Source organism: Sesamum indicum, linkage group LG3, assembly GCF_000512975.1.
Source record: "Sesamum indicum cultivar Zhongzhi No. 13 linkage group LG3, S_indicum_v1.0, whole genome shotgun sequence".
NCBI classification, from domain to species: Eukaryota; Viridiplantae; Streptophyta; class Magnoliopsida; order Lamiales; family Pedaliaceae; genus Sesamum; species Sesamum indicum.
In genome coordinates, this window is record NC_026147.1 from 15698736 (window position 1) to 15714610 (window position 15875).

The 15875-nt window shown below is 33.8% G+C and overlaps 3 protein-coding genes across 3 annotated transcripts; 2 read left to right on the forward strand and 1 right to left on the reverse strand.

Moving 5' to 3' along the window:
* LOC105158472 lies at positions 7 to 2304 on the forward strand. The gene is made up of 4 exons (XM_011075256.2): positions 7 to 119; positions 469 to 871; positions 1894 to 1959; positions 2051 to 2304. Exons 1-4 carry the CDS (start codon positions 57 to 59, stop codon positions 2116 to 2118), a joined length of 600 nt encoding a protein of 199 aa, XP_011073558.1. The 5' UTR covers positions 7 to 56; the 3' UTR covers positions 2119 to 2304.
* On the forward strand, positions 5156 to 9114 carry LOC105158473. The gene is made up of 6 exons (XM_011075257.2): positions 5156 to 5264; positions 5383 to 5515; positions 6288 to 7281; positions 7564 to 7866; positions 8072 to 8328; positions 8558 to 9114. Exons 1-6 carry the CDS (start codon positions 5210 to 5212, stop codon positions 8766 to 8768), a joined length of 1953 nt encoding a protein of 650 aa, XP_011073559.1. The 5' UTR covers positions 5156 to 5209; the 3' UTR covers positions 8769 to 9114.
* On the reverse strand, positions 9342 to 13502 carry LOC105158474 (kinesin-like protein KIN-10A). The gene is made up of 6 exons (XM_011075258.2): positions 12521 to 13502; positions 11795 to 11950; positions 11594 to 11701; positions 11397 to 11507; positions 9845 to 11317; positions 9342 to 9750 (listed from the first exon to the last, which is right to left on the reverse strand). The coding sequence occupies exons 1-6, from the start codon at positions 13172 to 13174 to the stop codon at positions 9478 to 9480; spliced, it is 2775 nt and encodes a 924-aa protein (XP_011073560.1). The 5' UTR covers positions 13175 to 13502; the 3' UTR covers positions 9342 to 9477.

Here is a 15875-nt window from a genome sequence, read left to right on the forward strand (position 1 = left end):
GAGAGAAAAGTAATGTGATATCTGAGTCAGCGCCTATACGTGCCCCCCCTTCGCACATGGATCGAGTTGACAGAGAACCCATAGCATGTCAACGCCAAAAGCCTTCTGATTATAACAAGGTAGGATACGTGAAGCTTACATGTTTTGTGTATTGTATGAAACTATGAATTGGAATTTGGTTATAATTTAGGTTCAGTTTTAGATCTTTTTCTGTTCAATGCTGCTTATACTATATGTAGTACACTACCACACTGCTTCAATCTGGATGTTCAAGGAGAGAAATTCAGGTAAAGAAAAAGTCGTGTACCATTGAATTTGTGTGGATGCTTAAGACACCTGTTAAAGGGTGATATTCTTGACCATCTATCATGAGAAACAAGTGTAACTTCCATGGTTAATCTTGGTACTCGTCCTTTTTACTCAGTAACAATTAAATCAAGTATTTTGATAAAATTGCTCTATTATCAGGTGAAAACTGCCTATTCAGAGAAGGATCCTCCCAGCGTTGCCAACATAACCATGACTGAGAAACCTTACCAGGCTCCTTATGCTCGTGTTTCCTCTCTGGAAGACCCATGCACTCATCATTCAGAGTATGGCAAAGCACCACTAGCAAGCTTGGAAGTGCTGTCAAGAGCTGAAGAAACTGTCAAAACACGTGTTCCTGATGTAAAAGCCTTCAAAGTGGAAACAAAGAAAGTAACTCCTGAGAAGACTCTTGTAAAGGAAACATCAAAAGGTCTAAGACGGCTTTTGAAGTTTGGAAAGAAGACCACATCATCAGTGGATCAAAGTGTTGACTCAGAGTGTAGTGGTGGTACTGGTATTAAGCACCATGAAAATGCAAGGAAAACAGCTTCAACAAGTGAAGGTGATGTGCATTTCTCCAACCTGAAGACTCCATATTAATCATATGTAGACATGTTGGCTCTGCATAATTAGATCGTGATACCTCTGGCAGATTGGATAATTTGCCATTTTAATAGCTAAACTGATCCTAAAATAAGGAACCAATGATCTCTTTATTAGTCATCATATATAAATATGCCAAAAGTAGTAGACATGTCCTATGTTAGGGCAGTAAAAATGATAAAAATAGCAAAACTCTGGATTAAGCATGTCTTTCACCAACTTATTTTACAAAGCCCTCATAGTCATTTGTCACCATGCATGAAGCAAGAACATCAGTTTATTTGTGAAATAACAATTTGCATGAATGGCCTTCTTATGGAAACCCCAAGAAATGAGGAGTCCTTTGACATGCTGTCGTGTCGTGCATCTGATGTTCTTAGCCGTTGAACTTCTGACCTGGTATTTGAAGCTCTTGTAAACTTACAATAAAAATAAACAAATAAATAAATCACGAGTACTCAAAACCCAAATTTCTCTTTCGTTTCATCATATTTTCAACTTAAAAGCATTATATGGGCAAAGGATCTTGGAGTTTGCTTTGGTGATGATCCAACCCTACACATTTTTGCAGTATAGATTAGCTTGGTTGATCATCCATGCTGCCTTCATTTATATGTTTGCTTAAATTGTATGCATTTCGGGGTCGTCCTATGTTTGTCTATCTTAATATTGAAATTAAGTTGAAATACATTACTGGTTCTTTAGTCTATACCAAATACAAGCAAAAGAATGACAATTGCTAATCTATGGTGTGCTTGATATAGAAGATGAAATCACTTCCTATCTTTGATTTATCAAAATTGAGCGCTTTAAATATATGTGCAAGTTTGTGAATACCAACAAGCAAATTGGAAAAACCCAATAACATTTTGTGCTAGATAATCTTGGGATGCCACTTGAAGTTATTGACGGTTATTTTGCACTATAATTTTATATGGCCAACTTGCTGATGTTTTCTTTTCTTTGTGGCTGCCAATTCAGTTTACACATTAAAGAATCTAATCTCTCAAGATGAACCATCTAGTGCTGGCAATGCTTCACAAAAGAGTAAGTACTGTGGTTGCATTGATGTGCCTATTTTATGTTCTTTAGCTCCTCCGATTGAAGAATCTTATCTACGATTCCTACTTTTCCACAGCATCTCGCCATTTCTCGTTATTCTTGCCCTTCAGGAGCAAAACGAGTGAAAAGAAACAAGCATCATAGATTTCCAAGAATTTGAGGTGAAAGATCCAATTGCTCTACATCAATATATTGTAAGGAAAGAGGAACAAGTCAATTGTATATCCGTAAACCATATATACTTAAAAATCCAAAAAATCAAAATTTTCTACAGCTCCATCTAATTTGCTTGGAGAACATCTTTGATTCATCTGGGCTACCTTTTGATCATCGCATGACTTGGTTCGTTTATCTCGTCGCACTTAAATGTCTTGAAGCCTACCGTTAATGCATCACATTGATAATCCATATTTCTCCTCAAAGTTTTTTCATTTAGTTGCATTATGAATCTACGATTCTTTCCCTCTTTTCAGCTATAGAACAGGAGTTTCGTAATTACACAGGAGATATCGATGTCGTTTGCTTTTACAACGAAGGTTCTTGTTTGTTGAGATGTAACTTTATACAGGTAAGGTTAGGACGTCATGGAACTTCATTGAACATCTGATGCTTGAAATGCAGCTTTTTCCAATTTCTGCATATTATTTATGCATTACTGTAGGATCAATTCTAAACATGAATTGGAATTTGTTCAACTCCCGCGTACGCCTTCTCCATGCAAGTCTTCATTATGCATTATCTTTCTCTCCAAAACGAAGATTTGAACTCCTACTTAAATTTCTGCTTTCAAAAGTTGGTGTTTTTGATTTGTTTGGGTTTGTTATGGCTCGTAATCTTACTGTTGTTTGTATTTAATCGTTATTCAAAGTTGATTTGAATCATCTTTTAATGTTACAATGTAATTATTGAGTTCGCTGCGAAATTAAAGCAAAATATAAGATCTTATAAGTTTATGCATTTTATAACATGTTTGAGTTTGTAAGATGTTACAGTTTTATTTTAAAAAGATGTTATTGAAGTGTTTGAATAAAATAAGTTGATGGTGCTTATAAGATATTATTGAGTGACAATTTTGTAAGTAATTTGTTAAATTCTTTAATTCTTCTGAAGAAATTAGAAAGTATCATGTGCAATGCACGTGTAAGAATATAATTTTAGATGTCAAATATAGAATTTATTAGTTACTAAAGAAATTAAATTCATAATTTTATTTTGATTTTTATTATTGAATCATTAGAATATAAATGTTTTCAAAAAAAATTGATAATAATTGTTTTAATGATGAGAAAATCATTTGATTAATTATTCGTAATTCACTTTTAAATTTAAGTGATAATGTTAAATAAAATATTTAATTCTTAAGATTGAATTTTTGCATTTTGTATTTAATAATGATTATATTACTAATTTTGTATTAGAATTATATAAAAGTAAAATATAATATATAAAAGATCCAATATAAAAATAAAATTAACGAAGCCCGTATTTTTGGATTTTTGATTAAAAAAAATACAATTTAATAAAATTTATCATGTTTTATTTGTAATGTCTATTTTCTATTTTTTTTAATTTTATTTTGTGTTTGTTATATTATTTTTATGAAATGTTGTAGCTTTCATTTTACTATCATATCCTGAAAATTTTTTTAGTTTATTGATGTGAAATGATTTTAAACTAATCATTTATTTAATATTTTTATTAAAAAAAATCTAATCAGACATACCAATAGTATCCATATTAATTTATATAGAAATTTTCTATAATTATGCTAATTATATTTTATCATCAAATTTAATTGTTTGTCAAAATATTGTTTACATTCTTCATTAACTTCTATATTTAAAATATTATTCCATAAAATGTTATTCTTTACATTTTTAACTTCATACTTTTAGTGTGATTTCTTTATCTCTTAATTCATATAAATTTAATTGGTATTATATTTTTGGGGAAAAGAAAACTTTATTACATTAATTTTGTCTTAGTTCAATTTTGGTACACTAACTTTGATAATATCAATTTTAGTATACTATCTTTCAAATTTGCGTAAATCTGGATCATTTGCTTATTTTATGACCTTTTTACCCTTTTAAGAAAAATAGCTAGATAATTCATTTTCATGCTCTTAAAAAGGCCCAACATGCTTTCGAAATAAATTAAGACCCTATAAATTCATACCTTGCTTTGACGCTCTGTTTTCGGATATTTCAAGTTCTCAGTTTTACGGACTTCTTCCAACCACACTACCACAGCAAATGGTTCGCAGGAAATTGGCTCCTTCAGTAACAAAACAACACAGCCCTATTTCGTTTTCTATCTTAGGGTGTAAAAGGAACTCCAATACAGGGACTTAATAGAATTTTGGATAAACAAGCTGATACCATTTTCTCCGGCAGCCCCTTGTAAGTGAGGTGTCCCAATAGAAAACACCGTTGCTAACCCGGAACCGGTGGCTTCTTGGCCAGGCTCTTAGAGGTCACCCCTACGGAGAGCTGCACTTCAGGACTAGGCAAGGTCGCCATTGTCACGCAGTAGAGGATTGGGGTTTTTTTATAAGCTCTGATACCATTTTGGCGAGTATGAGTGAAAATTTAGAATTTTAGTGTAAATGGACTAAAACAGCTCTTTTAAAATCTGCACAGGGTTAAAAGTGTCCAAAATTCTGTCTGTGGTCCTGATTTAAGCGATTTTGCAAGTTACTGGACTAAATTAAAAATACGTAAGCATAATGGACTAAAATTGAATGCGTAAAAACTTATTGGACTAAATTAATCTTTTTCCCTTCAGATTATACTAATATGAAGTCATTTGAAATCATCATGAGGAGATATATTTTCATCGTTATAAGAGTATATTAGTCCAAAAAAATTGATTGACCTGCAATAAATCAGTAATAAGTCAATCGATTGTAAATATAAATTTTCATTTAGTTTTTTCGTTAATATCAACAAATTCAGAGAACTTCGAATAACGAAAGTACTTATTTGTTAGACGGAAGCAAACCTAATGGGTGCTAGATGTAATTTCCCAAGCCACATGCGATTTACTTGTAATTACCCCAAATTTCAGGAGATGAGAATGTAATTATCCCATAAAATATCAACAAGAAATTCCTCCATGGAGGGGTATTTTAGTAATTCCTTTATGTTTCATTTCTTATTTTTCGGCCGTAGAACCTCTTTAAACCCCTCGACTACTTTCTGTGTTCTCCTCTCATAGCCGTAGAGCTTGCAGAATGGCTCTCTCTCATCTACTTCAGCCAAAATCAACCCCCCAAATTTGCAGATTAGGTCAAAATCGCGAAACCCATTTGACTGATTCCCTTTTGCCAATACAAGAAGATCATTTCACATGTTATTTGGTCAGAATACGTCCTTGATTATACTGATTCTTGAAAGTCTTTTGCAGGTTTCTCAACTGCAAGAACAAGACGTTGCTTTTCGCTGTGTTCTAATGGCGAAAAAGAGAGCCCGCCAGAGTTGAAGGAAGAAGGTGCTGCGGAGGAGACGAGAATCACGGCACTCGAGCCATTTGTAGAAGAGTTGAGTGTTTTTTGTCATCTTTTTTCTTCCTTTTTGTAGAAAATAAATACTAAATTTACTTCTGCAGATTGCTTATATAACTCTCCGTTGTGGTTGGTGGATAATATGTTTGGAAAGGGATTTTCTGAATGCTGATAAGATTAGTAACTGTTCAAAATATGATCTTAGGTGAAATGCAGTTACCAGTTATAATGTTTAAAGGCTTTGTTTTTCTTGTTCTTTATGTTGAAGTAGTGCAGTATGTTTTTGAAAGAAGAAGTGGATGGATTTATTGTATGTTTAATTCATGAGCATTTGGATTATGTTTCTATTTTCATTTTCTGTAAGTTTCATTTTAAAGATGATTCCTGATATAGAAGTAGGAGGTAGGTAAGAGAAGAGATACTCCTGTGGGTAGTGTATATATTTATGGTAGAGAGCATTTGGTGGCTGCTTGAACCTTTATGGTCTTGATGTTCTGTGCTTCAAAAAGAAAATTGATAACTTCAGAATCCAGTTATGTGTTTTTATCTGTAATGCTGAAGACGAGGAAGATGCACATCAAATGTTATGATTGTTTCTTTTTTTTTTTTTTTGTTGGGTATATTTAATATTTATTTACCTTCACCTTTGTTTTTTTGGTGAGGGGTGGGGGAATGGAGCTTAAGGGGTGATACTGTTTTAATTTGTGCCTGTGTGCTTCCATGTCTATTGAGCTGTTGAGTTTTGTGATGTCTTTTGAAAGCATCCCTTCGTTTATTTTGCTGACCCTTTTCTGTCATTAAACTGTAGGTCCTCAGAAGCAAAACCAGGTCTCTTCTCTATGGCAACTTTTATGAGAAGCGAAATGGGAGCATATGGTGACACAGCTAAGACATTAACTGATCTATTCATGGAGCACACAAACAGCCAAAGAGCAAAGAATGCAGAGAATGAGGGAAGAAAATTTGAGGAAGCAATCTCGGATGTGCTCCTTTTCAGAAAACATAGGAATATGGAGTTTGAACTTTTATCTCACTCATGTGGTGTCTCAACAAGTGGACCAGCAACCGGCTCACTGGATGATCAGTTGAAGGAAACTCCTCCCAGTGAATGCAATTACAATCTGCCAGAACATGAAAATATAAGGTATGAAGACAGGGAGAAGATGTCTCCTCCATCCAATAGTACCCAAAATGTACTTGATTTAAAAGATTGCTCTATGGAATCGGCTTATGACCAAGCAGCAGAGGAGATTGTTAAGCCAAGTAGTCTCACATTTACCACTCAACCTTCAGAGAATTTAAATGAATCTCATAAGGAGGATGTAGAAAAACTTTCTGACATAAAGGGTTTGATTGACTTTATTAGACTGCAGGAAGATGTGCCATATAATACACCTAATCGTCGTAGCGAAACTAGTCTTCTCCAGGATAACTCATTAATTGCTAAGTTGCGAAGATCTGACAACAATGGTAAATCGACTTTGCTGAATTTTCCAACTGGGCATTCTGGAACTGAGAACGAGGAAACTAGTATTTCAGACTGTAAATCCACTGATTCCACAGAGTTAAAAGCAAGTGTGAAGGTTTCAGTTCCCAGAAGTAATAAAGATCAGAAGCAGTTAACAAACACAAGCTGTTTCATAAACGAATTGGAGGAAAACAAAGTATTAATCAGATTCCTGCCTGGTGATGCAAAAGAGTCTGACTTACTAAAGTATTTTAGTAGTTGTGGGGAAATCCTGAAGGCTGAATTTCCTCGTGCTGAAGGGCCTCTGTTTAAAACTGCTTGCATTTATTTTAAGGTAAGTCATGAGCTATATTCTTCCTGGGGTCTTTAACCTGTTCTTGAGTATTGTTTTCATTCTGTTCTACTTCAAATGTGAATGGGATAGCTGGTCCTCAACCAGCAAAAGTGATAGGGCAAACATAATTGTTCATTCATGTTTCTCATGCAGATGATACCTGTGCTAACTCAATAATAATCGATGTACCTTAACTTGTGCCATCTTCTTCACTGCTGACTGCACAAATATCTCTTAATTTGTCATTTATTTCGTATTCCATTATTCATTGTTTGACTGCAGACCAGGGATGGGCTTAAGAATGCTCTGAAAAGATCTGGGCGGATTGTGTGTCGTGGAGTTATAAGTGTGGAATCAGCTGCTTCAGTTGAGAAAAGGACACTGATGATCCCTGTTCCTAGCTTGATTGGTGATCCGGATGTCCCAGCTGCATTAGTAAAGAACCCCACCAGGACAATAAAGATACTACAGTTGACCAGTGAGATAAGCTCACATCATATTCAAGAAGCTTTAGCCTTCTGTGAGAGCAGTGTATCTGGTTATTTTTTAGGCTACAAGCCTTCTGTTGCTTATGTGGAGTTTGAGGTAAAGTATTTGTCCTTACCTTCAGCAAGTTTATATTTAGCTACTTTCATGATAAAATCTATGGCTAAAATCCAAATGAACTCTCCTTCAATGAGTCTGCTAATCTTAGAATTATGTTTAGCTCAAAACCTGGATCTTTTTGTTGCTGTTAAAAATTGTCTTACTATTATTGATCAGTCATTCAGAAGTTGAATATTGTTTCCAGTCAGAGAACGGCAAAGAAAGGGCTCTTGCCAAACAATCCATCAATGTTCTTGGAAGGCATTTGTTGATGCTAAGAATTGATTCCCCAAGAACAACAGTGGTGAGAATTTCAAACATAGAGTCCCTTAAGATAAGCAATATACTTTCGACGTGCAAATCGATGGGAGAAATTATCTCAGTCCTCAATAGAGCTGCTGATATCTTAGATGTGCGCTTTGGACTTGCTGAATGGCCCAACATGTTAAACATTCTTAACAGGTGATTACATATGAATTTTGTTCTCTAGTTATCAAGAATTCCGTATGGACAAGAATTTTCCTGTAGTTACAGACAAAAGATATACATAACAGTAAGGCATAGCCACACTCCATACATGACACCCACAGATGAAAAACGGTTTATTTATGGCACACAGGTGTTTTAAATATTTATGCTACGCTATTATGATGATCATCTGTCTAGATTATGTTCTTTCTGTGCTTTGCAGACTGAACGGAATTGAAGTAGGAGGTAGACGATTGAGAGCTGAGCCTGCTCCTGTTTTCCCCCCTGATATACTATCAGTTCTGTGGGATCAACCAGAAGAAAGAAAGCGAGTAAAAGCCACATTGCAGGATTTGTTCAATAAACTTGGGGGGAGTGCACTGGACTTGTCTGAATTATCATCTCTACAGAACGCTTTTGTAGATAATATTTGATCCACAGGTAGAGGAAAGAATCGACATTGTAGCTATATGTCTTTTCTTACCCATATTCTTTTTAGATCAGGGAAACATGATAGATCATCAATGCAACTCGATGCTACAAGAAAGTAGTTAAGCCAAGTTATTGAAAAGTTTGATTAGAAGTTATACCTTCAATTTCTTTGAAAATTCAGTTCTAAATGGGGCATCAAGGTGAAAGCCCAAGGTAATTCATATGCACGCATTTAGCAAAGTCATATTCTTGTTGGGGGTACAGATGATTTTTAGCCTTGGCAGCTTTAGGTTAATGCTATACATTTTTATTCATTTATCCTAAAAATTGTGATTGTGTATACTAAAGTTGAATGGAAATATAGTCCTCACGTTTTAATTTTTGATGTTTCCAATTGTACTTTGATGTTTAATTTCAGTTTTTTTTTTTTTTTAAATAAATAAGAGGTCTCTTACTCTACCGCTGATGATTATTTGAAACTTGAACATAACATTATTTGTTTGATGACATTATAAAATAAAGAAATTAAGTACTGAATGTATATTAACAAAAGAACATACTCTAACATCCTTTTGTAGCCACAAGTGAATGCTTAAATAATGCACCAGGAGTACATAACTGCAAACATACTCAGTTATGCAGTTAATTCAAGTACTAGGCTTACAACATATGTCATTACAGCATATACCAATTCTACTGACATTCAACTTCCTAGTATCTTCTGACAGTGATAAAAGGTGTAGAGCTCAAGTGAGGAGCAATCTCAGGTGAAAAGCGGTCATCACCTTTCTTCGTGAAATGTGAGTTTGGAGTGGTAGGCAGCTTATTTTCCAGAGGACTAAACGGTTGATAATTAGGTTGCTGAATCGCCTCTACTGGACTCAAACAGGCTAAACGACCACATAGTTGGTTGTTGCAAATTGGGAGCTTGCTTGTCTGTGTTTTAGTCTCCTTCTCCTTTGGCACTGGAGCACCCGAAGGATCCTATTCATGCGTACAGCCATGTATGATAGTGAAAGAGAGTTAATGGAGCAATAACGATGAAAAGAATAGGAATGTAAAATCAGTAGGACCATACCCCAAGAACGAGAAATGTGAAGGCTTGCTGGTCGCCGCCAAGATGGATTTCTATCAACTTCCGCAAGTCAGCAAGAGTGGAGTCTTTCAAAACCTTCAATGCAGTGATAAACTTTCCAGGATTTTCCTTTGATGCCTCCCATTTCACATATACTTCAATATCATTGGAGCTTTCATCTATCGGGTTGTGATTCTCTTTCATATTCTTTGCAATCTCAGAAGAGCCCCTTAACTTTCCAACCTCCTGTTCTCTGAGGTTCTGATCTATTTTAATATCTGAAACCAAAATGTCTTTGGAGAGACTCTTATGAAGTTGGGAGGTTTCGTTCAGCATTCTTGAAGCAGAATCATCTGAATTGATCGTTGACGGATCAGAAATGGAATCAATCTTATCTAATCTCTTTTTGGCAGGCATAGGAGTGCTATTGTGCTGAGAAAGTTCTCTGTAATTTCCACAAAGAGTGAAAATATTTTGAATCCTTAGTTGACGAGAAAAGGCTGCATCCTCAGGATTTTCATTAGACAATCTGCATCGTTTGAGCTCGGGATTTTGACTTGAAACTTCGGGTGTAACTATCATCTTTTTCTCCTCGATTACCTCCTTCTGCACTTCTTCATCAAAGAGATTGTCCTTATCTTCATCCTCATTTTCGCACTCTTCTTCCTCATACACAGTGGTCAAGAATGCCTTATTGGGAAAACTACATATCCCTTCACTGAAATTGTTCGTGTAGGTGAGGCCTGGAACGGCAGTAGTCCCATTGGTTTCTGCTTTACGAAACACATTTGTCTCCATGTCAATGGATCTGTCCAAATCCATGGACTTAACCATATCTGAATCCTCAGAACATGCCTCCAACAGTCTTTTCATGAAGGCGCCACCTTCTGTGTCTACTGATGCACTCCCAGCCCTCGACAAATGAAGTTCAGACTCAATATCCTCCAATCGTTGCCGGAGCATTTCAACCTCTTGTTGCTGTTGAAACATCCTTTCTTCCATCTTCCGCCTTTCCATTTCAACAAATTCATTGGCCATTTTCTGACATTCTTGTATCTTCCTCTCCAATTCACTTCTCAGCATTTGTGTCCGCTCATTTACTTTCAAACTAATCTCCTCCTTGCTAGTGTCAGTTCCTCTTCCTTCTACCTGTGCAAGTTTTTCCCTTAGCAAAGAAACTTCTTCTTCTTTCCTCCTCACCTCTTTCTGAGCCTCATCTCGCTCTTTTTCCCTGAGCTTGTTCTCAATTTGTAACTTGCTGATGAACTGGTCCAGAGCTGCTATCCTTGATCCTAAAAGAACAGCCGATGAAGAATCCTCTGCACCTTTGTCCTTAACTGGTGTATGCGGGCCTCGAACTATACATTTTGCTTTAGCACCGTACTCTAAAGTGGCAATAGTTTTATGCAACTCCTTTGGGTCTGGGCTCGCACATAGTACCATCAGAATTTTGGACTTATCATCCTCAAAAGAATCCTGTTCAAAGTATCAAATTGATGTCCGAAGCCAGCAACATGATTCATAAACTGTAAAAGCTGAGCTTGTGGATAGATACCTGAAGAAGCATGGTTAACTTGCTATCTCTAAATGGCACATGAGAGTCACCATTCGCGATAGATTCAACCACTCTCTTCAATGCTATATTACCTTGATTAATCTTTGCTGTCTGCATATAGAGCAAAACTTGCAATAATAATTGAAGCATAGTATATCTAATCACAGACTTTTAAAAGAGTATTCAACAAAATGCACCTGCATTTTTGCTTCCAATCCATTTTGACCAGCTTGTTCTATATTTTCTGAACCTGCCATGTCTACAAGCATAAGCCGTCCTCCAACAGTGGGAACATCAACAATTATCTGTGGAATGTGAAGAAAAAAGACTCTGCATAAAACTGGGTTACATATTTGTAATCTTTTTAAATGATCTAAATAAGTTTGCAAAAATTATACCATGCAATGGCTTCTAGAGCTTCTTTCATTGCAAAGTGTACTTTTAACTATTCTTCTCCTTTCCACTTTCTGTATCTCTTTCAGTATCTTTCCAGCCTCATTTCCTGAAATAAAGGTTGCATTTTTCGCCTTCTTTCCCATCACCTCCAGTCTCACCTGGACAATATTGAATTATCAAGAATAGCTAATAAACTTTATTGCCCGAACAACCTAAAATATTGGTACACGAGAGCAACCTAAATTGCCCGAACAAGCATAGCAAGATTTCTTTTCCATTTTAGAAACTAAGAATCGCTAAACAACATTTAAAACTATCTTCCAACTCACTGTTCAAGGGAGATGGATAAATCAAGTTGAACTAATTACTAATAAAAACCTTTCGTCTTATACCAATCGTCTTCCTTGACCATCTTCCTTAACGTTTGTTGCAAGTGATTCCTATTAATTCGACACCAATATATTGAAGCAGAGTAGTGATAACTCATAAGATTCTATAACTCTCCCAAACATAGTTCTTCAATAAAATCAAGGATCATACCAACACGAAAATACAAAGTTAGGCATCAAATCAAACTAAGAAAGTACACTATGCATTCCCATGTTCATCATAGGATCAAAACAAACACCACAAATCCACCTACTAAAGTCTGTTCCACATCATTTGCATCATGAAAATTGATCAAAATCTCAAACAGGGAAAAAAGCAAACTAAAGAGAGATAGTCACCTTGGAACCAGAGCCACCTTTGGCCCATCCAAGACTAAACCCTCCCCCATTATTGGCTGATGAAAGAAGATCATAAATTTCTTCGTTATAAATTTCCAAAACAGTAACCTGAACAAATGTCCCGAAACCCAACTTCTCTCCATCTTCTTCCACCCCTTCACCCAATATACCCTTCAACGAATTGTACACAATCCCGGGCTGCTTCGAGCACCCAAACATGGTATGACTCTTGCCCGAACCCGTTGGACCGTACATCATAATCGTACATTTTTGGCCCAGCTTCACCCCATTTATCCTAGACTCAACAAATTTCTTGTAAAACCCTTCAAGATCATCCTCTTCCGACAGTGAAACTCCATCAAGACTAAAATCCCTGTACCCGATATCCGTTTTCACTCTCAGGGATCTGCCGTCGCCATTGATTTGTAGAGCTGAGGGGTTCCCACTGGGCTTGTTCTTCTGCTCCGGGTGGTCTCGGATTCTGCCTATAACTTCCACGGGGTGCTCGGATGGCGCCGCGGCGGCACCGGCGTTTTCTTTGGGGAAGTTCAGGCGGTGCTTTGACTGAGGGGTCTTGGATTGGTGGTTGTGGGCTGCACTTGATTTTGCTGATGGTGTAGAAAGATTACACTTTGATGAAGGCGTAGGAGCCATGGATCAGACTGATGAAACTAAAGAACCCAGAATCTTCCCCCTATTTTTTCTTCTCCAATTCAACAGAAACTCGAGAATTTGAGTGAATTCAAGAAGAATAAAGAGAAAGATTCAAGATTGTTAACAGGCCCCTTTTTCTTAATAGAGAAAGATGTGAATGACAACAGAGAAATTCTCGGAGGAGCCAAAAATGAGAAGTGTTCTATGAATGGAAAGAACTAAGCAATGGTTACCGAATTTGAATTAGAAGTAGCCGTTACAGTTTGTAACGTCTACTTTTTGTAAGCCTAAAGGCTCTCGTGGTTTCATTTACGAAGTCGCCGGGCCGATCAACTTATATCCAGCCGGGTCAGGCAATTCCATTTGTGTGTGTGTATATATATATATATATATTTCAAAAAATGAATTTAAAATCCTTTTTTATTTTCTAAAGAAGTCCTCAAAATATCTTATAAGTTCTTAAAAATCGTTTGGCAAATTCTTTTTTTTTTTTTTTTCCTTGAAGAGTTTATAAGATCCTAAAATAATAAAATATTTTGTTTGGCTAACTTTTTTTTTATTTGAAAGAGTTTATAAGATCTCAAAATAAGATATTTTGGATCTTATAAACTCTTTAAAAAATATATATATTATAAGACAAAAATATTCTCATTCATATACTTACACACTGTCCTCGCTCTCTCTCTCTCTCTCACACACACACACACACACTCTCCCTCTCTAGGACTAAAAAACTTTTTTTGCTATTTAATTTTTTTAATATTAAAAAAATACTTTATTATTTAATAATAAATTATTATAGTTAAATAAAAATAAAATTGGTATTGATATTATATTTACTGAAAAATATAAATTCAAAATATTATAAATTATACGACTAGAAATAATCATTGCATTCACATAAAAAATATCAGTTATATATCTATATTAATATTCGACTAGTATAAATTAATGTACATATATATTATTTTTATTAAAATATTTGGGTAATAATTCATCATTTTTCCGTTAATATAAAAAAATGATCTATTAAATTTTTATTTAAAAATTAAACTAATGCGTACTATTTATAAAAGGGTTTTAAAAATACTTAATATAAAATATGTCAAGAAATAACAACTTATCTGATTATAATGGTATATATATGTCCATTTTATTCATTTTATCAATAAAAGACCTTATTATGCCAAATTGCCTAATATTTTATAAGATGTTTACATATCTTATAAACTTGAACATTTTATTTTATTCAAACCTTTAAAAATTTATTTTTAAAATAAAATATTTTGAAAAAGGTTATATTTAAAAATTATTAAAACATCTTATATAATATCTCAAATAACTTTAGCCAAACACCCCCTAAAAAGAATTGCTTGCTCAACATTTTGCAATAAATTTGAAGGAGAAATAACTTCCCTGTAAATATGATAAGTGAATAAGAAAATCACTGTAAAAAAAATTAGCAAATTACCTCTTTGAATTTCAAAAAATGAAATGAATTATTTCCCTGACAACGTTTTAAATAGAAAAATAATTTATTAATTCTTTTCATAGAAATTTTATACTTATATCCCATATCACAAAGGTAAATTGCATTTAACCCTTTCTCAGTGTATACAAATTAATTAATGAAATTTTATAAGAAAATAACAAAAACTATACTTTCTCAGTGTATACAAATTAATTAATGAAATTTTAAAAGAAAATAACAAACACTACATTATCTATCTATACTATATATAATTGAAAAGAGGTAAATTGATGTCTCAATTATTTTTATATATTAATTTTTTAATATTTAATTTAATTTATTAATTTATTTATTAACTTTTCACCGACTCATCTAACTTCTCACTCCATAATTATCTTACAATAGTTATTTTTTTAAAAAGGTCATTTCTTGTCACTATTTTCATAAATTTAATATTAACTTATTATTTTATATGTAATTTATTAAATAATAAAATTTTATAAGTATTTTATTTTAAATAATATTTATAAAAATTATACATACATAGAGTGTGCCACAAATTACTAATACTTTATTATTAAGTGATAGCACCCTTTTGCTATCTCAATTTTTTAATTTTTTGATCCCAAAGCAAATAAACATTGGATCATGTAGTAAACAGGGCCTTATGCATTATCAATGTCTCATCAAGTCAAATTCCAACATATATATATATTTTTAAGGATAATTAAATCGATTTGGTATAATTATACGAAATTTTTTATGGTTTGAAAAATACATCTATTATTCTTGACTTTTGTTTCTATCTAACAAATAAATCCCTTAGTTGGTCAAAGTTCATCTAATTTTATTAATATTAATAAAAAAATTAATTAAAAATCTATATTTACCTTCAATTGACTATTATTCAATTATTTCATGTCAATTCAATATTTTCTGACTAAAATATACTTATAAGAGTTAAATATATCTTCCGACATGCATTAGCATGTGAAGATGTATAAGGTTAATTTGATAAAAAAGATTTATTTAATTTGCTATAGGTTAATAATAAGTCAATCATAGGTAAATATAGATTTTCATTCAACTTTTTGTTAATATCAGTAAATTCAGTGAATTTAATTAATGAAAAAGTTTATTTTTAATAACATAAATAAATGTAAAAAATATTACATGTAATTTTTTCAAATCACAAAAAAAAATTTAATTACATAAAACCTAAAAAAGTGT